Source organism: Schistocerca piceifrons, chromosome 1 (genome assembly GCF_021461385.2).
Source record: "Schistocerca piceifrons isolate TAMUIC-IGC-003096 chromosome 1, iqSchPice1.1, whole genome shotgun sequence".
Lineage (NCBI taxonomy): Eukaryota > Metazoa > Arthropoda > Insecta > Orthoptera > Acrididae > Schistocerca > Schistocerca piceifrons.
In genome coordinates, this window is record NC_060138.1 from 255,008,277 (window position 1) to 255,032,756 (window position 24,480).

The 24,480-nt window shown below is 38.1% G+C and overlaps 1 protein-coding gene across 1 annotated transcript in view; it reads left to right on the forward strand.

The window, feature by feature from the left end:
* The first annotated feature begins 6,905 nt into the window (after positions 1-6,905).
* Positions 6,906-24,480, forward strand: part of LOC124786866 (ATP-dependent DNA helicase Q4) — a 145,525-nt gene continuing 127,950 nt past the window's right edge. Inside the window, exons 1-2 of the mRNA XM_047254296.1 lie at positions 6,906-7,277; positions 20,683-22,498. Of these exons, the coding sequence (XP_047110252.1) occupies positions 7,167-7,277; positions 20,683-22,498 (1,927 nt within the window). The 5' untranslated portion in view covers positions 6,906-7,166. The remainder of the gene's footprint in view (positions 7,278-20,682; positions 22,499-24,480) is intronic.

Below are 24,480 nucleotides of genomic sequence, written 5' to 3' on the forward strand. Positions count from 1 at the left end.
TGGGCTGCAGAAAACTATTCCATGGCAAATTCTACCACCATCGCCACCAACTGCATGTGGACTCAAGATGTTTGAACAGCTGGCTATCGAGGGAAGACCTAAATGATTCACAGCGATGAGTAAGGATGAGATGCTCCCCACCGAAAAAGCAAACATTTATCCATATAAAGAAAAATTGGACGATTGTTGAAGACGATGTTCCGTCTCCGAAAAAGGAGAAAAAAAAGATTACATCCTTCTGCCAGTTGGTTACTCGCTGACGTATTCTGTACGAACACCAACCATTTGATTAGCTTTCACTTAGGACGAATGGTGCACACAAAAACTAAACAAACTGACGTGATAATTGCTGTTAAACGAATATGCTTTTGAGAATCGAACAAATCCGCAGCAACCGTTGTTCATTCAAATCAGCACAACGAAGTATGCCGCCAAGGAAAAAGGTTTTTTGCTGGAAAGAAAAAGAACTCTGCACTGGAAGTAATAGTAAATGCAAAGTACTTGATAAGTAGACCGCTTGGTACAGCCATTTTTCTGTCCATGCACTACATGTGATTGGAGAAGAGAGCTACTGGTCTTGGCTGTTGTGTTCAATCAACGCTATAGCGTCACGGAAATGGTTAATTGTCTTAAATGGCAGGCAACGAAGGAAAAAAGCCACAGGGAAAACTGAATTGTTAGTCCCCTGAAGAGAAGTGGCTCACCTTGCCACACAGAAACAAATATGAAATGTGAACGTGATGTAAATGGGAACACGTACCGAATTAGATATAGATCGAGGCTGGAGAAATACATATTGCAGGAACCACGTCTCTCTCGCCACTGAAGTGACTAAGGTTGACACAGGAAACGTGTATGGTACGCCCGTTTGCTTGCTGTACAATACTTGTTCTGGTGTTGGTGTGAACAGTGTGGAAAATTCTAATCTGTTTTATAAACAAAAACCGTATTTTCATGCTGAACTGTACTTTACTTCTCCCAGATGCGTTTCGCCTTTTTCACTTTGAGGCATCATGCCTTAAAGTACGCTTTTTATTCACCAAACATATATTTCTGTTTTTGTACTTTCAACATTGCAGCACAGTCAGCAATCGTGATAGTCTAATACATAAGAAACTATCACGCTGTTTTAGTTTTATTTCTAGACCATGCCCTCCTAGACAAATTATAGATTCAGGTGCATTTTCTGAAGAAGGCTCAACTATTTGGGCTGAAACCTAGATAAAGGTTGGTTTAATTACCGAAATCAAGGCTAATCGTTTTTTTATATTATATATTTCTGTGCTCGCTGCGGAGGATGGCCATGCCTACAGTTCTTAATTCATAGAGAGAGAGAGAGGGAGGGGGGGGGGGAGAGAGAGAGAGAGAGAGAGAGAGAGAGAGAGAGAGAGAGAGAGAGAGGGGTGTCGAAATTTAGGCGTCACGTTTTCTTTGCGCACCATTCCATTTGGCAGAAAATATTCCACTTAGTGCTAAGGGTAGATTAAACCTTTCCTCGCACGGTTTATTTAGATACGGCGAAAGCGCTGCTGATGTTCGGCGATAAATCGGAGTTTCCCTTAACATGCAGCAGCATAAGAAATTTAAGGGTCAGCTGAATGAGAATTTCACTCTGCAGCGGAGTGTGCGCTGATATGAAACTTCCTGGCAGATTAAAACTGTGTGCCCGACCGAGACTCGAACTCGGGACCTTTGCCTTTCGCGGGCAAGTGCTCTACCAATTGAGCTACCGAAGCACGACTCACGCCCGGTACTCACAGCTTTACTTCTGCCAGTACCTCGTCTCCTACCTTCCAAACTTTACAGAAGCTCTCCTGCGAACCTTGCAGAACTAGCACTCCTGAAAGAAAGGATATTGCGGAGACATGGCTTAGCCACAGCCTGGGGGATGTTTCCAGAATGAGAATTTCACTCTGCAGCGGAGTGTGCGCTGATATGAAACTTCCTGGCAGATTAAAACTGTGTGCCCGACCGAGACTCGAACTCCCGAGTTCGAGTCTCGGTCGGGCACACAGTTTTAATCTGCCAGGAAGTTTCTTAAGGGTCAGCTGTTTAAGTTACTGCTGCGTCGCAGCTATAAGGTTCTTGACTATTCTCAGTTCACGTGAAAAACGTCGCATTTCATCCAGAAACTCCGATTTCAACTCCCCGGGAATCACTGTTTCACTTTCGTGTCGGCTGTGCCGATCTGTTACGATTCTGGCGATGTCTCTGAATTCATTCAATGTCGCTGGAAAGTCTACTTGATACAGTGAAGTCGTATGACACGAATGGCTGAAAGACCCCGGCGGGCAGGTTCATCAATGTAACTGCAAAGGTTTTCCTTATCTTTCACAAAGTATGACAGCTGTGTGCGTATGGGTATCTTAAGTGTAGGCGAAATGATATATACATATGCCGGGAGCGGCACGTTGCCTACTACTCTCGAAAAGCATCAAAGCGGCCGCCGAGCTTAACGACCACGTCCGACGGAAGTATCATCGTCAGCAATGTCAAATGCCTACACTTCATGGGACACTGTGGAGAGGTTTGGATTTAATCCACGGCATTGGCCCAAAGACTGGTGATAAACTTCACGCCAGAACCTAGTGACGGGGGAAATTTCATTCACCACCAGGACTCTAACCGGCCTACCTTCACGCCGAGCGCCACCCCACAGGCGTGTGTTAGCGACCTCGGCTACGGAGGCTGGTGGTCTGTTTGGCAAGGACTTCCAACGTACTAGAATTATTATCAAGTAAGTCACGCTAGCGTGTTCCCGTAACAGATGTTTTGCATTTTAAAAATTACCTTACATTATTACACATTCAGAGTGGAACGAAATCGGCATAGTGGTGCCAGCAAGCTTGACAGGTACAGGAAAAAGTCTATACAGAAAAACGCTAAAAGTTGTTTAAAAATATTGGTATTTGAACCGATATAAATTCCTAAAATACGTCTTTATGACAGAGATGACTAGTGTGTGAAACTACTAACTGAGGAAAGAGTGATTTTCTGTGACTTCGTTTACCTAAATGAAATTGGGCAACAAATTTTACTTTCTGTTTGCGACTGTTCTTCCTGTGTCTGACTCTACCTTTTCTCCCAAATCAAGAACACGGTTTCAATTCTGGAGAGGGTATTCTATGTTTTTTCATATTTTTCTCAAAATTTGCCAACAAATAAAAGTTGTTTTCTGGAGGCCAAAGGAGTCAGAAAATACTAACGAAACAAAAAAAAGGCTCAACATTTGCGTGTACTGGTTGCTTATCTCGTATCCATATGGGATGCGTACAAGAAAGGAAAATATAATTTGGAAAACTTTGAAGCGGCTTTTTCTTTTGAGTCAACAGTCTTCTGACTGGTTTGGTACGGCCCGCCACAAATTCCACTTCTGTGCCAACCTTTTCATCTCAGAGTAGCGCTTGCAACCTCCGTACTCAGTTATTTGCTGAATATATCCCTCTATCTGTCTTACTTTCGAGTTCTTACCTTCTACTGCTCCCTCTAGTACCATGCAACTTATTCGTATCATCGTGTCCCTTCTTGTCAGTGTTTTCCAGATGTTCCTTTCCTCGCCAATTCTACACAGAACCACCTCATTCCTTACCGTATCAGTCCAGCTAACATTCAACATTCTTCTGTAGCACATCTCAAATGCTTCTATTGTATGCGGCTATAGTTTTAAAAGTAATCAGACTTTTATACATAATATTACAATACTGGTCCTAAAACTTGTTTTAGAATGTAAACTGACAAAAGGGGTGGGTACACTTATAGCTTTTATAGACTTACGGTTACTTATTACTTGTAAAGCAACCAGAATGCAGTTTTTAAGAGTTGAAGGCCATGAAAAGCAAGTAGTGGACGAAAATGGAGTGAGACAGGATTGTAGCCTACTGCCAACGTTATTCAATGTATACAAGGAGCACGCAGTAAAACAAACCGAAGAGAAATTTGCAGATGAGATTAAAGTTTAGGGAGAAGAAATAAAAACCTTTGGGTTTTCCGATTAAATTTTAACTGTCAGGGGCAGCAAAGAACTTTAAGGAGCAGCTGAATGGAAGGATAATGTGTTGAAAAGAGGTTGCAAGATAAACATCATAAGTAAAACAAGGGTCATGGAAAGTAGTCGAATTAAGTCTGGTGATGCTGAAGGAATTAGCTTAGGAAATAAGACACTAAATGTCGCAAATGAGTTTTGCTATTTGGACAGCAAAAAACCGATAATGGCCGAAGTAGATACAATGTAAAGTGTAGACTGGCAATGGCAAGACATGCGTTTCCGAAGAGGAGAAATTTGTTAATATCAAGCATAAAAGTAATTGTTAGGAAATATGAAGTTCTAGGATTAAGTGCAAGAGGTACAAACACAATGCGGTGGTTCAATAAAAGAAAATGAATGGAATCCGTTCCCATATACGATGTAGGATGCTCGAAACACAAATCAACATGTTTCTTTTCCTGATATCCCGCATTCACACCACTATGAAGGTACTTTATTACAGTAACTAAACCAATACCCTCCCAATTACAAACCTACCAACTTTCATTTACAATGCAATAGCTTCCCCTGTCTAAAGTCCAGAAAAAAACCGAAGAATCCAGCAGATAACTGTATGTAATCTCTGGACCACAGCAAGGGTCGCTCACTACCCGGACTACCTGTTATGCCACTTCCATTTGCGGACACGGCGCGGGAGGAATTTGCTTCGTACTGTCTATTGTGCTGTTGCTATTGGACAGTACTGCCGTAGTTCTCCTTACAGTACTGCTGTACAATTTCCAAATTAATGAACACTCAATCTATGCGAGACCGGGACTTTAGCCCGCTATGTTTCATGTTTGGAAAGCACAGGCGTAAACATCAGTGACTATGAAAAGTTCGATTCATGCCCGAAAGCGTAGTTCGTCTAGTGGCTAAGGCGATTCCTTACGATATGCTGTAAATCTGGGTTCAAGTCGAGTCTGGCACAAATTTTCAATTATTACTACGCATTTATCACAATGCACTGAGCAAATTTCGTCATGATACTGCCTCTTCAAGATATCTCCATTTCAATGGATTGTATCTTTTCGCATTTCTTGTTTATAAGCAGTCTCATGTCGTCTGATTACCATGTAAGGAATACGCAAACTATATTCCAGTGTCTGATAAAATACATTTTCAAATGTTTCTCGCACACTATAATGACAAATTTGTATACCACTCTTAAAAATGTATCTTATGAATTCGACTGCAGAGAATACTTTTCAAAACACTTTTTTATTTCTGACGTTTTCTCCAGTAGACGACGTCTTTGACCATGCACAAATAACAGGAGATGATGTAAGCAAGAGGTTTCTCTACAGGGTTGAATGGCAGGGGATGAAGACTGTCTTTCATCGACATCCATGTGAAAGTACTCGATCTACTGAGCGATTTTGTGAACCCGAGTCATGATTGGAGTTGATACAGTATCATCGATGGAACAACCAACAAACTACAGCACGAAGTTATTAAATAAAAATGACTGACGACAGTTTTATCTGTGGTGCATTTGGTCTGCAATTTACCATAAACATGATAGTTTGCCACATGTCTTTCGGAAAGTATGATCCAAAACGCTTTCTAAGCTGATACTGTAAGCTTCTTTAACGAACAAGGAGAAGGCTGACAAGTGGGCGGCAATATGACACGTTGATATACAAACCGTTCCTGATAACGCCACGAGGTGTGTGTTGTGTTGTGTGTGTGTGTGTGTGTTTGCGAAGTCTCGCTGGAATGCCTTGTAAAGTTGCAATCGCAGATACAGAGAGATGTTATGGATGACGCCAGTGTGGAAATCTAACAACATTTGCCGATGCAAGAAAATGTTTGTAATACGCCGGCATGGTTTAACCAAAAAAGAGTGAGCTTCCAGCAACAGTACATTAGGCGTGTTTTTCGCGGCTAATCTTTCCGAATCTACAGTACGTTACACGAGAAAGAAGGGGAGGTAAATTAGCTAATGAGAGCTGTAAATCCCATGTTTAGAAACTTTGTGTACACTGCAAACGAGCATACAAAATAAATATAAAAACTGGTTTAACAGACCATACCAATAAACAGAGAAAAGAAGCCGGCATATGGGCACGAAGTTTATGATAAACGCTCCACCGAAGAACTGCATATTGCAAAGAAATTACACTAAAATCCTGTAAGACGTTCTGTAGAAAAGATGTAGCAGGTGAGCGGGTGCGGCGTCTGTGTATGATTTTCGAATGTTACAGCTTTCATTACTGTCACAGTTTAAGGAGAATAATCGCTCCACATGCCAAAGCAACACATCATCACACACAACAAAAACTATACACTCTGTATATAATCAAACAGAGTATTTTTGAGAAGCAAATAAACAGAAACACACATTGTGTGACTCATAGATGCTACATGCTATTACATTCCTCCAATTTTTTTACAAGTATAAAATTATTCCGACACTAAAACCGAAAATGACAAAGATGCCTGACTTTCGCTATTTTAAAAGGTATCTTCACCGCAAATTTTGCAGCGTGAACATACAAACTATCGATTTGTGATAACTTGTGATAGCACTGCAACATTTAAAACGATGTAAATATACATTACCTTCAGATAGTTCCAAATCCAGCTCTGCTAGTTTGTCCCTGACGTCTTCAGGAAGCTTTGATATGTCTATATTATACTCCGCCATGGTCAATCCATTCAACTACACTCATAAACAATACAAAACCCTCATTGCACACACCACCCTGTAACAACTTTTGCCATCTTGAAATCTCGCGAAGTATTAAACCAGATGTCACTACCTGACAACAACTGAAAATCGATACCTCGAAGCGACTCGTATAACCATGCGACAGTCGACTTTTCAAATCAACGCGGTATATATCGAAAGTTAACAAATTTTGTGCGAAAGTAGTTAACTTAAAACTTTCGCTTCCTGCGAGATACGGGTTTGCATTGTTTTTTATGTTGCAATTCTGCAAATAGGAACGAAGTCAATCAACTACTGCTGCATATTCTTAAGAGTTCTTATTATTATTTAACAGCTGTCAGATGTGCGTGATTACCTGTGCCTCTGTGGCGTGGTGTGAAACGCGGGAAGTGGCGAAGTAACGTAAATAGAATAAGTGTGTACACATGAAAAGTTAGTTGTGTAATAACACATATTAGTACCAGAAAAATGGGTTTATTAGACGATCCAGGCTTCCAGTCAAAATATCAAAAATCAAAGCGGCAAGTGAGGCTCTGGGAAAGTGATTTTGTGAAGAAAAATGGATGTAATCCTACGAAGGTTAGTCCAGCAGTTATGTCAGTTTTCAGTTCTGATTAATTTGTTATAAGTGAAAAGGGTTGCAGTTCTAGAAGGAAGCAGAACTATCAAGCAAGTCATTGTAGGTTTGATAATCCATTTTCATACAATATGTATAGGTTTTTGTACAAATGCCGAAGACTTTAATACTCGTGGGACATTTAAATGTGTTGGTTTGAGTGAAGATGCAATTGAGATACGAACATTGGGGGATTCTATAAATGCGAAAATTTAATTGTAACTCTAGTTCTCAAGTTAGTAGGTGTACCCTCTTTACATTATTTTATGTGAAAATATTTTGCTACATGTGCTGATTAGCCCAAAGCAATTTGATGTTCAAGATGAGTCCTCATCAGTATTAAGTGGAGTGAATGGAATACAACAGCCTCTATCACGTTTGTATCTTAACAGTTTATACTTAAACCTATTGTAATGTTGGATTACAGTGTGGCTTTCTAATACATCGGTGGATGGTAAATAACAACGATGGCCTTCCAATGAGGTTTAGAGCCATAATCTCGTGTAACATGAAGTTACTGCCGTACAGATACCAATGAATTGTTGTCTTATCAGATGTAGAGAGAAACCCTGGTAGCTGCTTCTGATATAGAATTCTTCTCATTACTTTGTGTTCTTTACATTAGGTATCATAGCTTTGTCATATGAAATCTAAGTATTTAATTGCAGGAGATAGATATTCCTTTAACGTATACAATAATATATTGTGATTTACAGCAAAATTTCACTGCTTCTTGCAGCCTACTGGTTTGTATGCGTACTGATCATAATTTCTAGTGAGAAAGATTGTATTGCATCCCTCGAGCCATACCCAGTCACTTAATTATGTTCAAACTAACCTGTATTTACCAGTTCAATTTTTCTTTAGCAATTCACTTTTTCATTGTGTGTGTTTGTGTTACATAGATGCGTGTAGTAGTTAGTCATGATGATAAAAGATGTAATGCAAGGATGTGACTTAAAAAACACACACACAAACACACAGGCATAATCTATGAAAGTGAAGCCTAAGTTACTGATATATATTCCAACAAAGCATGTGTTATTTGGAATAAGTAGACACATTGGTACTTCAAAGTATGATTCTTTGTTGAACTAGCATATAATGCTAATTGTTTCACTGCCTCAACATACCAGTGCATAAATAAAGAAAAGGTCAACTACAATTCATTGGCACCTTCCATTGAAAATAATGAGGAGGGAAGGCTCCATTACATGTTTCAATTTGAAAAGTCTATTGTTCTTTGTTAGGCTTCGGAAGATGATGTGCTGTGCTGTAAAGCCTACATCACTGTTTATCTTTGATATGAAAGAAGAAGTGATCACCATGTGGTGTAGTCAGATAATACAGATGCAAAAAAAATTGTGTTATTTTCTCTTTCTGTTTGCATGTTTACGTTCTGATGTCACATGCCACACTGCCGGTACGTCATGGGATGGCACCAACGTCTGGTATTGTTACATTCATTTGATCTGTGCAGTCAAAATAGACATGGGGGAGGAGGGGGGGGGGTGAGTTTGTGTACATCTGAGGAAGGACTTCATCTGATATCTTAATCTATTACTAAATGTGCCTTTCTGCTGGTCATAATCCAGTTTTACATTGAGATGAAGTGTATTATTGTAATCGGGTCATTCCATGTCAAGTCACCCAGGCCTTGACAACAACCATATCAAATTTTGATGAAACTTGGTACAGTTACTTCTTTTATCATCCTGAAAGCACTTGTAAAATTTTTTTGCTCTGTATCTTATAGTTTTTTTTTATAAATTTTTAAAGTTTTTAGATTTGGCGTTGTTTCAGCAGTCGGAAATCGTAACTTAAACGTGTCCTCACAACTAAAAAAATTTGTATATTAAAAAATACTCAAGATATCAGTATGAAATTTTGGAATAAGTTTGTGTATTATATGTAAATGTTAAAAAAAATTACCATAAAGATATATTAAAATCTTCCAAATGAAAAAAAAAATTTACAAGTTTTTTATTTTTTTTAGCTAGTTTAGTTTTACAAAAACTGCAATATCTAGAGTCTCAGAACTGATAGAAAGCTCAAATTTGTTTTAAAATACTCTTAATTGTATAGGCTATTAGATAAAAGAACAATTATGTTGGCTTTTTAACCTGTTTAATAGTTATCTAATTTTTAAAATAATATTAATTATATTTTAAAAATAAAAAGTACCAAGTGACTTAGACACCGAAAATAAGTTTTTGTCTTCTTGGTGTAACAATGTACGCTTGGATTTTGTTTTGTTACTCCTGTGTTTTGAAGTAAAAACTTATTACAGTGTTAAATAGTGCTTGGATAGTATTTTATTAAGTTTATTCGAACTTTCAGTAAGTACTGTTACTTAGTTTACAGAGATTCTTTTCCGATATCCTATAAAAGTAACCAGAATAGTAGTCAGACCAAAAGTGAAATCAGTATGTCAGATATTCAAACCTGTAACGTAGGGTTATTTAAAAAATCTGACTGTTTTCAAACAACCTACACACCTTCAAAAAGTTACAACCGGTATCTGAATTGAGTGAGGAAGAAAAAGATTTGATCCACTTACGATCTGGAATTAATCTGTGTGAATTTAAGAATATATGTTCACACCACAGCTACTACTTTTTAAATGTTTGGAAAGGTATCAAACAACATGTGTAGACCCACTAAAAAACCAAAAAAAATCCCATCAAACAATCATTGAGAAGTGTAGGCTTGGATCTTTCTAAACAATTATTGACAAAAAATATTAGCCTAAAACCTGGACAAAAGCTTTGCTCAACATGCCGTAACTTTTGTGAGGAAAAATTAAGAGTTGAAGTCAATGAAAGTGAAACAGATGATGAAGTCATGGTTGAATTGGAATCATTGGAATCCAGAAATGAATCCCTTGTACAAACAAACATTGCTCTTGATAATTTAGGTTTAACACCGATAAAGCTTCATGGCTTGTCAGAACAAAGTAAAGGGTCTTATTTTAAAAGGAAGGTTAGCAGTATTGAAAAGACTGCAAAAAAGGTGGTTTCAAAAGCATTAAAATATGATGCACCAAGTTCTGATGATGACGAAGAAGATACAAGTGTGGTTGAGAAAGCAAAGGATTTTGATGTAATGATTTCTCTTATGAAAGAGAAGATTTCATCTGTTGGGAGGTCTAGAAAAATCCAGATTCTGACCTTGGCTCCAGATTCTTGAAGTCGAAATAAAGTGATGAAAGAATTTAATGTGAGTAAGTACATGGTGTGACAAGCTAGAAAGCTAAAATCTGAAAAGGGTATTTTGGAAACTCCTGGTCCAAAAAAATGGTAAAACTCTTTCTGAAAATACAGTAAGACTTGTAGCAGATTTTTATGAAAAAGATGAAAGTTCCAGAGTGCTACCTGGAACAAAAGACAAAGTAAGTGTTCAAAAAAATGTGTACATGCAAAAAAGACTCATTTTGTGTAACTTGAGAGATCTCTATTATTCTTTCAAATAGGAGAATCCCGAGGTAGAAGTAGGATTTTCAAAATTTTGTTTCTTGAGGAGACCTAAATGGTGTATCCTTTCTGGTGCTGCAGGCACACACACTGTATGTGTATGCAGTATCCACCAGAATGTTAAACTATTACTGGATGCTGTGAAAATTGAAGAATCTTATAAAGACCTAATTAAGATGCTTGTGTGCAACATGGAAAACCAAAACTGCATGCTACATCATTGCGACAGCTGTCCTGCAAATACTGCACTAACTGAGTACTTAAGTGAAAAACTAAGTGAAGATTATGATTTAGAAGAAGAAATTGTAATCAGTCGGTGGGTTAACACAGACAGGGCAGAAATGATCAAACAGTCTATCAGTGTTGAAGACTACATTTCTTTATTGGTTAGGTCATTGGAAAAGCTCATCCCGCACTTGTTTATAGCAATATCCCAATCAGCAGCCTTTAAAAGATTGAAAGAAGACCCACCACCCAAAACAGCAATTATTGTGATGGATTTCAGTGAAAATTATTCCTTTGCTATACAAAATGAGATCCAAAGTTACCACTGGAATAGAGGTGGTTGTACTCTACACCCAGTTGGAGTTTTTCTAAGAAATGAGGAAAACAATGTTTTTGTTTCCAACCACTGTTTTATTAGTGATGACCAAGAACATGACACTGGTTTTGTTAACTTTGTACAAAAAGAAATTACAAAGTGGCTGTCATTACATCATACTGACATTGACTCAGTTCACTACTTTACAGATGGTTGTGCTGGGCAGTACAAAAATAGAAACAGTTTTAAAAATTTGACTGAACACTTGAGAAACTTTAATTTGCAGGCCCAACACACTTTTTTTGCAACAAGTCATGGGAAGTCAATTTGTGATGGCCTAGGAGGAACTATTAAAATAATTTTAAGGAAAGCCAGTCTACAGCTTTCAGACGAAGAACAAATAATGACAGCAATCGATGTGTACAAGTTTTGTGAAAAAAAATATTGAAAACATTCATTTTCACTTTATTGACAAAAAAGAAGCTGATTTGCTACGGTTAAAACTAGAAAAACGTTTTTCAGCAACCCGAACCATTCCTGGAACAAGAAGTTTTCATAACTTCAAACCACTTCCAACAAAAAACCTTGAAATTAGGACTACAGATAGTGTAAAACCCTCCTTAGTCTTTTCTTTCCATTCTTCTTCTGATTGAGTTTGTGTTGAACCATCAATAAATAGCTATGTCGGTGCAAATTATGATGGTAACAGGTACTTTGGACTGGTAAAAACAATATTCAATGATAAAGAAGATGCAGAAATTCTATTTCTACATCCTTCAGGACCAGCTGCATCATTTTATTGGCCTGAAAGAGAAGATTCTTGCATAGTGCCTTTGGAGCACACAGTCTGTGTAGTAGACGCACCTCAATCAAGCGGCACTGGAAAAATGTATTACTTCAAAAAGACTGTATCAAAAGAACTAAAAGCTCTTGGATGAAGTGGAAAAACAGTTTGAATCAGCATTAATGTTTATTAAAAAGACAAAATTACTCAAAAAATTCAATGTTTCAAGCAATCAGTTGGGTTATACATAAGTGTCGTAAGTACACTATCTTTGTACATAATTCTAATGTAATCTACTATAGTTAATAAACATGTTAAAAAGCAATCATTATTTTTGTTTTATCAAGTAGCCTATATGTTTGAGTAAATTAAAACAAATTTGAGCATTCTATTGGGTCTGAGACTCTAGATATTGCAATTCTTATAAAACAAAACATCCGTTAAAAAAAAGAAAAAAATACATATATATTTTTTTTCATAGAAAATATTAATATATTTTGATAGTATCATTTTTATCTTCAAATATGTATAATAAATAAACTTGCTGCAAAAATTCATAATGTTACCTAAAAGAGTTTTTAAGATAAGCAATTTTAAAGTTTTGAACACAAATTAAATTTACCATTTCTGAAGGTTCGGAAAACGCAAAACATAAAAACTTTAAAAATTAAAAAAAAAAAGAAAAGAGATACAGCAAAAAAAATTTGCGGGTGTTGTCAGGATGGTATTAGAACCATTTGAGCCAAATTTCATGAAAATCTAAGGAGGTGGGTGTAAAATTTATTTTTTATTGTGTGATTTGATATGGAATGACCCAATCATACTTTTAATAAATAAGATTTTGCAGAATTTCACAAATTTGGGTGATGCGATAGAAATGTGTGGAAAGTAGTTTTGACAGTTACTGTGATGCTGTGAAATGTTTATAATAACCTGCCCACCTAGATTTAACTTTATATTTTTATTAATTACATTTATATTGGCTTACATTTAAGGCATTTCCGAATTTTAATGCTTCTACAGATTTACTGCAGGTTGTTAACTTGAATTGCTGTCTGCTTTTACTTAACATCATAAATAGGGAAAAATCAAAGTTTGTTTTAAGAGCTATCCTTTATGTAGTCTATTAACACTTAATACATCTAAATCTGCATCCATACTCCGCAAGTCAGTGTGAAGTGTGTGGCAGATGGTACGTCCCATTGTATCAGTTATTAGGGCTTTTTGCCGTTAACCTACGGAATGCGGGAAGAATGAGTTTAAATGCCTCTGTGCATGCCGTAATTAATCTAATCAGGTACTCACAATCCCTGTGGGAGTATTATGTAGGGGTTATAGTATATTCATACAGTTGACACTCTCTCACAAGTTAAGAAACGTGTGACCATTTGTTCTGCCCTTGTCTGTATACGTTCAATTTTCCCTGTTATTCCCGTTTCTTAGAAATCCCACACACTTGGGTAATGTTATAGGGCAAGCAGTCTCCTGTGCAGACTAATTGCAATTCCCTAGTATTCTATCAATAAACTGAAGTCTGCTACCTGGTGTATCTATGACTGAGGCTATGTGTTTCTTCCATTTCATGTCCCTACATAGTGCTACACCCAGGAATTTGTATGAGTTGGCCGATTCCATGTGACTTGCTTGTATTGCAGTGACAGAATTATGCTTCTTTATTTATTTATTTTTTAAGTGCACAATTCTACTTGATTCTGAACATTTGAAGCACATTTCCAAATCTGTGCCACTTTGAAATGTTATCAGGATCCGACTGAATATTTGTGCTGATTCTTTCGGACTGTACTTCATTGTAGATAATAGCATCATCTGTCTGAGACTATTGTTAATGTTGCAAGGGACCCAACACACTTCCCTGACACACACACACACACACACACACACACACACACACACACACACACCTGTCCATTAAAGACAAATTGCTGTGTTCTCCATAGCAAAAAATCCCCAGTCCTTCCACAAATTTTGCTTGATACCCATAGGATCATATTTTTGATATTAAGCATAGGGGTGCTACTGAGTCAAAAGCTTTTTTGCAATCGAGAAATACAGCATCTACCGGACTGTCTTGAACCAAGCCTTTCAGCATGTCGTGAGAAAAGTGCAATTTGAGTTTCACATAGTCAATGTTTTCAGAATCCATGCTGTTTGGCATGGAGAGGATTATTCCATTACAGAAATCTTGTTGTGTTTGAGCAAAGAAAATTTGCTAAGAGTCCACAATAAATCTCTGTCAAAGACATGGAGTTGTAGTTTTGTGGGTCACATCTGCTATCATCATGTGTTCTCTGAGACAGATCATTTAAATACAGTGTTCTGCATGGAGAGATGGATATATTCTGCCACGTGGATTTGCCAAGCGGTTTGAAGTGCCATGTCACAGATTGCACTGCCCCTCCTGCTGGAGGTTCAAGTCCTCCCTCGGGCATGAGTGTGTGTGGTGTTCTTAGCGTAAGTTATTTTAAGTACTGTGTAAGTCAAAGGACCTATGCCCTCAGCAGTTTGGTCTCTTAGGATTCACATACATTTGAATATTTTTTGGATTTACCTTTGTTTTCTGGGTATAAATATGTGTCCTGTAGCCTTCAGTCTCAGAACATTTACTTCATTGTAATTTTATTTGGCTTCTTTGGCAAGTGTTCTTTCTGCCTAGTGCGCCACTGTTTTTTCTGCATAGTGCGCCTTTGACTGCTTGTCCCAAATTTTCACTGAGAGGAAAACACGTATGTCACATTTGTAGTTCTGAACTTCATTTTCAAATACTGCTAGGTCACAGTCACAATCACAAAAATTAAATTGTACAATTACTGTCACTATCATCCTTTGTACATTTTATATTTAAAAAACCTAAGCCTTTGATTCTGCTCTTTTCTGCAATTCCTCTTCTGTTTGTTTTTCAGTGTTGAAGGTATCTGTCAAAATTTGGGCGTTTCCTGGTTTTCTTCCTCTGTCCCTAAACTTTCTGCTAGGTTTAATAACTTTGAGAAAAACAACTGAAGGCATTTAAGATGTCAGACCTTCACTAGGCGAAGTATGACATACGGGACTAGTACCAGCTGAAATTCAGTGTGAGGCAGAAGGGTGTACGGTCTATTCAGTTAAACTTACACCTTCTGCTGACTGATAAGGTGAGCCAGAAGGCATGAGAATCTGTGTAGAGGAAGTAGGCCTACAGGTGTCATTTTTGTCAGGGGCTTCTACCACAACTGTACAGTCAATTACATAAGTAAATAATGACAACTTAAAAGAATAAATTCAAGTATTTTAAATACAATTTAATATGTTTTGTGTTGTCATTGATTGGACACTAGTTTTTCTATTGGTTCCAAATGTCTTGAACTTGTTTAGGGTGGCTAGGATTGCTCACTACGAGGGTAATCCCAAAAGTAAGATGTCCTATTTTTTATAAGTACATAGACCTATTTATTTCTACAATGGTTTACATCAGTTTACAGCTTGAACATTTAGCTGTTTTTCAACATAATCACCATTTCTGTCAATGCATTTTAGTAGACGCTGTGGCAGTTTTTGTATGCCCATGTCATACCATCTTGCTGCCATGCTGTTCAGAAAGTTATGAACCTCTTTTTTCATCTTGTTGTTGGAGCTGAATTGATGGGACCACAATTAATGCTTACAGGTACTGTGAGAAAAAACTCTAACGGGCAATTCAGAACCGGAGAAGAGGAATGTTGAGCAAGGATGTACACATTCTCCATGACAACGCTCGCCCACACATCGTTTGGCAAACTGTTGCTCTCGTGCAACAGTTTCAGTGGAACACAATCACCCACCCACCCTATTGTCCTGACTTGGCACCCAGTGACTATCACCTGTTCCCTAGGTTAAGAAAAAACTAACACAGCGTCTACAAAAATGCATCGACAGAAATGGTGATTATGTCGAAAAATAGCTAAATGTTCAAGCTGTAAACTGTTTTAAACTGTTATAGAAATAAACAGGTCTATGTACTTATAAATAAATAGGAGACCTCACGTTTGGGATTCCCTTTGTATCTATCCATCAGATGCTTGACTGAAGATACCTTAAACGAGCCAAATACTCCATCATCCAGAGACTTATAAGTGGTGAAATACTCAGAAATATGATACTACTTTCGTATTTATGTGAGAGTTAAGTGTTGATCGCAGGTGTCTGACATAACTAAATAAGGGTTTTCTTTGGAACATGTAGTGTACTTCAAAACTGGCCTCGGTAAAGTTCAAAATTTTTGTCAGTCATCCAACTTCTTGCATATGCAACAAATCTGCATCCTGAAGGTGGGATCTTTGGTGGTGAGATCAGGTACTCTCACTCTTAGATATAGAAAAGAAATTAGAGGTTCCAATGGCAGATATATCACAAAAAATAGTTACCAAGGTACATCTATATCCAAAAGTAACTTCTGAATACTTTTTAGCAATAGATTTTCAAGGTACATCTATATCGAAACGTAACTTCTGAATACTTTTTAGCAATAGCTTTTCAAGGTACGTACACTGTTGGTACCTCGTTTTTGTCAACATTCAAAATTCATTAAAGTCAGTTTTTTTAAGTTTTTGTCTAGTTTACAGCTCTTTCATATTTTTAAAAAACTCTACAACAGTTGGTCCATTGAATGCAATAGCTCTTCTTATGATTGTAGATTTGGGTTTACACAGTGACACTTATTCTGCTTGTGTAGAAAGAAACTTCTCAGCCGGACGTAAGATGCTTGTTTTATATTGTACTAATTAGACAGCATTTTTACCAAATGTTGTCATCTTCTCCAAAATAGTAGTTTTTGGGCTTAAACTATAATGATTATCTGTCGTTTTCAGATAATTGACCAATGGCTTTTCTGAGCGCTACAGGAAACGTGTTCTGAATTATAATTAGGTGTTACACCATGCTGTAAGGTCTTTCTGTTTGAACTGGAAGTTTTTGAAGCACTATGCTTTTATTTTCATTTATCACAAAAAACAGGCCAGTTTCATTTCGCCATCAGTATAAGGTCTTCTTCTTATTACTACAGTGTTAAGATTTCCAAAACAGACACACTGGAACTGAACAACTCGTAGAATTTAACAAAGTCTAGGGGGAAAAAAAATTGTAAAAAAGAAAACTGCGTTCTTTAATAACCAGGAAAAATTCGTAACATATAGTTTACAGTAACTCTGAAGATGTTAGTTATTGTTGTGCTGGCTTGGCCATAAGGCCAGTACCCATATTTGTTAGTGACTGATGTGGATAGTGCTAGAATAATAGGGAAGTGTAATCAGTTAACAAAGAAGATTGCTTACAAACCACTTATATACACTTCCTAGAATATTGCTGAAGTATGCGGGACCCAAAGCCAACGGCCTTGCTGCAGTTGTAACACCAATTCCCGTCAGATCGCCGAAGTTAAGCGCTGCTGAGCTGGGATAGCATTTAAATGGGTCACCTTCCAGTCTGCTGAGTGCTGTTGGCAAGTGGGATGCACTCAGCCGTGTGAGGCAAACTGAGGAGCTACTTGATTGAGAAGTAGCAGCTCCAGTCTCAGAAACCGACGTATGACAGGGAGAGCGGTGTGCTGACCATATGTCCCTCCATATCTGCGTCTGGTGACGCCTCTGGGCTGAGGATGACATGGCGGCCGGTCGGTGCCGTTGGGCCTTCATGGCCTGTTCGCGAGGAGTTTTAATGTGAGACCAAACCAAATATAACTAGCAAGGGATATTGAATATATACAGAGAAGGCAGCATGAATGGTCACAGGTTTGTTTGACCCATGGGAGAATGTTGCAGAGATATTGACAGAACGGAACTGGTAGACTAATGAAGATAAAAGCAAACTGTCTTAAGAAAGCCTGCTGACTATCAAAAAGTGGATTCAAATGCTCTAGGACTCTACAATCCCCTACATAATGCTCCTGTAGGGATTGAGAGGATAAAATTAGATTAATTACAGTGTGCATAGTGGCATCTAAATAGTCATTCTTCATATGCCCCATACATGAATGGAACAGGAAGAAGCCGTAATAAATTGTACAATTGAAAGTGCCCTATGTCATGCTCTTCACAATAGTTTGCAGACTATGGATGTAGTAGTAGAAGTGGATGTTTAGTTCAGCATATCCAATGAAATTACTTGTCAAATAAAAATTTGTATGTTCATGTGGTACTGTGTTTCAATCAGTACCCTACAAAGGGAGACACAATACAAAATTAGTGAAGAAACAAAAAAAGTGTGCATCATGGGCAAAACTTTCATTTTCCACTCTTAACTGTCAACAGAGGCATGGCTGGGTTCCAGTGTAACTCTTGATCATTGTTTTCCCATATGATCAGGCCCCTCCTTGGCTTCACCCTTTACATGTATAAATTTCATTTGTATCTATGAATAGATGTTTTCCTAATATATCTGGTGGAAACTGTGAGCAAATCAAAGAACATGTTGCAAGAAGAACAAACCAAATTAGGCTGTTCGGTTGTTAAGACACAGACCTTACATTTGGGAGAGTGAAATTTTCTCTGCCCAGCCGTCCTGATTTAGATTTTCCTTGGTTTTTCTAAATCATTTCAGGCAAATGCGGGGATGGTTCCTTCATGAAGGCCACAGTTGATTACTTGTCCTATTCTCATAAAATCATATTTATGTATTCTCTCTCTCTCTCTCTCTCTCTCTCTCTCTCTCTCTCTCTCTCTCTGTGTGTGTGTGTGTGTGTGTGTGTGTGTGTGTGTGTGTGTGTGTGTGTGTGTGTTGAGCTATTTATTTTCATTGTATTACAATGACAAATCTTATATCATTGTTAGATGGTTTCTGGATGAATAAATCAAATCAGTCGTGAATGCTAATGCGAAAGCAGATCACACCTCATAATGTTTATCATGATTATGGCTAATTTTTAAAGTGAATGAGCAGCAGTTGCTGCACAAAGGAATTGAAAACGTTTTGTTTAAGTAATTGTGATATTTTGTACATATGCAAATCTCTTATAGGCCCATCTATGTTGTATGAAGAAATTAAACCAATAAGTTAATACTTGTTACTAGAGATTGTTAAAGCCAAGATAGACAGTGTTCACATTTTCTAGGGTAGTACTGATTATTGTTCTCTTATCAATATGTTGACTCAGGTACTGGGCCACACATTTGTAACTCATTCTTCAACTGTGTTCTTGCTCATTTGCAGTTCACACACTGCATGACATGTACCTTCACTGCCTCTCAATGTTATACTAATTGTTCTACTCCTGATTATCTTGGCAAAATTACCTGTTTCAGAATTTCTGAACAAATTGTGTTATTCTATAAGATGTTAAAATGGTTCAAATGGCTCTGAGCACAATGGGATTTAACTTCTGAGGTCATCAATTCCCTAGAACTTAGAACTACCTAAACCTAACTAACTTAAGGACATCACACACATCCATACCTGAGGCAGGATACGAACCTGCAACCGTAGCAGTCGCGCGGTTCCAGACTGAAGCACCTAGAACTGCTTGGCCACACCGGTCAGCCATGAGATTTTAGTTTAGTACAAATAATCATATTGAAACAAAAGAGACATACTCCAGTGGAGAGAGAAACTTCCACCCCGTATTTCACGACACTATAGTACAGAAACGAATGCCTGAACACATTATGTACCTGAATTGTAAGCTGGCGGATCTGCAGAAGGCATGCATTATTACGATGTACAGGGGGGGTGTTGCTTATAAGGGTTGTCAGGTATATTTTCTCTGGTGTTTTGGCAGATATTTGCAATTTTGTATTTGCAGCGTGTAGCTGGAATCAGCTTAAACGAATTCTGCTTATCCATCTGTCATGCGACACCCAGTGTCAACAGAAAGTGTCAGTTTGTTTCCCATTACAAACAAAATGATTTTTAAAATGTAATTTTGTGTATCCATTCAGTAGAGCAGACCCAGTTCAGTCCAGTATGATATTCATTTTATTGATGTGTATTAACAAGGACTGTAAAAGACAGAATAAACAGCACTCCAGCTGTGACTAAGCAGCACTGCAGCAGTTAGCGTGGTCCAGGGCGGAGTCGTCGTTGGAGTATTGGTTACACTTCATTTTTTACTGCACCTGTTAAATAATTTTGTTAGTAACAGGAAACAAACCAACGCATCCCATTGACAATGGACGTTGCACAAAAGATTTGTTGACCAATATTTGTTTAGGCTGAGTTTTGCTACACATTGCTAATATGAAATTGGAAATGTCTGCCAAACATCAGAGAAAATGTACTCGACTTGTAGGGAGGGTCACTCAGTATACACCGGTATCAAATCTGAAAGTAAATGATGTCATTTGAAAAACGATATTGTGGCTGTTGTTTGAGGACTAGGGAGTTTAGAGGCAGTGAACACTAGTCTGGGTAGTATTCTTAAATAGACAATCAAGATCCCACATGTTTTTCTTCTTGTGGAATAATTCATACTAAGGTAGTGTAACGTTATTTATTACTTAATGTTACAGTACAGAATATGCACTCTTGTTAAAATGAGATGTCTAATATAGATGAAGATATTTTATTTATTACTTTGTAACTAATAATTCAATATTTTGTTGTTGCAGGCAGACATCAAATTAGCACCGACACATGTAAGAGATGCATACAAGATATATTACAAACTAAAGACTCTAGCTCTAGAAGAATCTTTAAGAGAATCATTTTCAGATGATATTGAAAACTCTGTGTCGGTGTCATGTGACAGCAGCTTAGAGACCACGCTGCCTGTAGCGGAGTTTGACATTCCCAAGTGTTCCGTAAAGTCTCTTATTTCTGATGAAAAGCACAAGGTATTCAGACCTGCTCTTAAGGACATTCAAAATGAAAATGATGATGCAGAGAAAAAGAAAACTTTGTCAGAGGAAAAATGTAGTTCAGCCTCTTTTGACACGGGCTTTGTATGCAATACTGAGACTGTGTGGGGTGCACATCTTAATAAATCTCAAAATCAGTCCATTGATATCGGACAGATAAGTACGAAACCTTCATTAAAACGTTCCTCTTCATTTGTACTCTCAGAGAAACTTTTTTCTGGTTCAAAATTTTCGAAACGCAATCCTAGAAAATCGCTCTCACAACGCAAATCAATTGCAGCTTGCAAGCTAAGTGACTCAGTAATGGAGGACCAAGAAAATAAGGAACCTGTTGTTGTGGCTGCAGGGAATCCAGACACCCCTGTACATGAAAATTCATTGAGCATTGACTGTAGGACACCAGCTTTACAAAATGTTGAAGAATGCAGGTACAGAATAGTAACTGGAACCCTTCCAATTAATTGCCAAGCCACAAACATAATAAACAAAGCTCTCATGGAAACATGCAGTATGAAACCTGTGTTAGTGTCCGAAAGGAAACTTGACAAAGGTTGGGTGGAAAGACATACTGATTATGATAGTGGTGTGTCAAATCTCAGCTCCCAAGATTGTGAGAACTCTTCATCTTCAGAAGATACTAGGATAGTTGGTTTAACAAATTGTTCTCCACCAGAGTCCCAAGAAATGTGTATCAGCAATTCCATAAATGCACACAGTCAGGCATTTTACAGTGATGAGGATGTTGTCTACAACAGTGAATCTGAAGATGAGACGGGGATCAAGCGCAAAAGGAAGCTAATTTCCAAGAGAAAATTTTCATCTAGCATTAAAAGGTCAGATGCTGTTGATGTGTCCATTACTGAATCAAGAGCAGTGAAGAAAATGAGGCTGGAGAATGATTTGATTTCCAGTTGCAATTCTGTGGTTAATCAAATCAGTAGTTTGGCCTCATGTGTTACAAATGCAGATGATTCGCAACTCACAGGAACAGAGGTTCATTTTGGACTGCGTGATAGATGTCAGGAAGGAAACTATGTGGGAAATATGATACAACCTGAAGTGGAGAGTTCGAAAATCTCAGACTGTGGGGTGCCAAAAAATATAGAATTGAGCATTCAGAGTAAACATTTTTCAGATGCAGTGGATGTTCATAAAACTAACCAAAGTTCTAAAAGTACTGGGAGTGAGAGAACAGACTCAGAAACTCGGAAATCAGTAAATAATGTTAAAGAGATTGATATTGATGCTATTGCTAGCAGTATTGTTGCCAGAGATAGTGCCCCTTCACAATCAAAAAAAGTTACTAAAACATGCAGTAAGAAAGAGCAGTTTGAAAATAAAATTGTCTCTGGGAAAGGAAATGAAAACTTTGTAAAGATAAACATAAAGAAAAAAGTATATGTTCGAGGAAAGAAGACAATGAATTTTGCGAAGTATAAGAAGATGGAATGGAAGAAAAAGAAGAAGGCAAATGCCAGTAATAATGATTATAGTGGTTCATCTCTTTCCACCTGCTTCAAGTGTGGAGACGTTGGTCATTTTGCAAGGAACTGTAACAATAGTAAAGGTATGTTAAAATATATTATCATCAGTATGTTGGTCACATTTTCTTAAGTACATAACATATTTTTAGAATTTAACAGAAGTCTATGACAAATAAATTGACACAAAAAAATAACGTCACCAAGAAATAATTAATGTAGAGTAGTGAAATTCTAGGCATACATTTGTCTAGGTAATGTATTTAAGTAACACTGAAAGATCACAGTTTAATGTAAACGCGAGATAAGCCATTGCAAATGTGAAATGCTGTTACATTAATAACCTGTTTTACTGCTATAATGTTAAATGCAAGCAAGCAGATATGCTTGCTTGTGTTGCACAGGTGCTGGATGTCAGTTTGTGGGATGGATTTCATGCTGTTGCACTTGGTTGGTCAACACAGAGACAGTTAATGCTGTTTGTGGGTGATGCTGGAGTTGTTATCCAACGATGTCCCATATGTGCTACAACAGTGGTATATGGGTGAGTGTTGTCCTGTTAGAAAACATCCCCTGGAATGCTGTTCATGAATTGCAGCACAACAGGTCGTATCACCAGATTGATGTACAAATTTGCAGTCCCAGTGCACGGGATAACCACAGAGTGTCACATGCTGTCATATGAAATCACACCCCAGACCGTAACTCCATGTGTGGGTCCACTTTGTCTAGTATGTAGACAGGTTGATTGCAGGTGTAGACAGGTTGATTGCAGGCCCTCAACTGGTCTTCTCCTAACAAACACACGGCCGTCACTGGCACTGAGAGAGAACCAGCTTTCATCACAAAACACAACAGACCTCCGCACTGTCCTCCAGTGAGCTCTCACTTGACACTACTGAAGTCGCAAATGGCTGTGGTTTGGGGTCTTTGAAATGCATGCTTCAGGATGTCTGGCTTACAGGTGTCCTTGAAGTAACCAATTTGTAACAGTTTGTTGTGTCACTGTGGTGCAAACTGCTTCTCAGAGTGCTGTTGCAGATGCAGTATGATGCACGAAAGCCATACGCTGAACAGAATGGTCTTCCCCCTCAGTAATGCCATGTGGCCGTCCAGAGTCCAGTCTTCTTGTGTCCATACATTCTCGCTACAAGCAATCGTAAACAGTGGCTACATTCCTGCCAAGTCTCTATGCAATATCACAGAATGTACGGATCACAGGCTTGGACCCAGCCACCACATGTGAGTACAAATGTGAGCTGGTGTTATCGTGGAATGTTGACGAACTGCGGTGTCAGTATATGCTGGCCACAGAGCACTTCCACACACTCGGTAGCTGTGTCACGTCGTTGTGCGCCTGCTTGGGCAGAACTGTTTCCAATGGGTGGGGTTTCGAGATGGAATTTATGTCTTTTCCGCCCCACAATGGAGTCTTGATAAATTTGTATTTGTTCTCGGTAAGACATCAGACACAGTTATGATGGATTGGCATAGTGAGCACATTATTATTAGCATAAAGTGGTGGTGGTTAGTAACATGTAGTTCATGTACTTCTGTGCTTCGTGGATCCAATGCCCTCAATAATACTGACAAATGCCAAGGGAGGCCCTCAGCTGAGGACACAAACCTCATTATCGCCTATGGGAAGGAATGTCCAGCATCTCATAGCCCTATTACATGATCTCGTTCAAACTCAGTAAGGCATCTTTGTCATCTTAAAGGCATTCTTGACTAAAATCAGCTCACCATGTTCAATCTCAAAGGTAACTAACACTCATGACTGTCACTGCATGTATTTTAAGCAAACCTGCTCTGCATCCTCATTGGGCCACTCGCATGCGACTGATACAAAACTTGAATAGTAGAAACACACCTACCAGTTTTCATTTGTCACACAGCTCCTCCTTGGTGTTTCAATTTTTTTTCCTGGCAGTGTTGACTTTCTGTTTTATGTTTGAAATAAAGTTAGAGGAAAAAATATCTGTTAGCTCTGGCTTATCAACATGGACAGTGTGTTGTTCAAGAGCTGCCAACACATGCTGAAAACAGTATTCGCTAATAATATGTG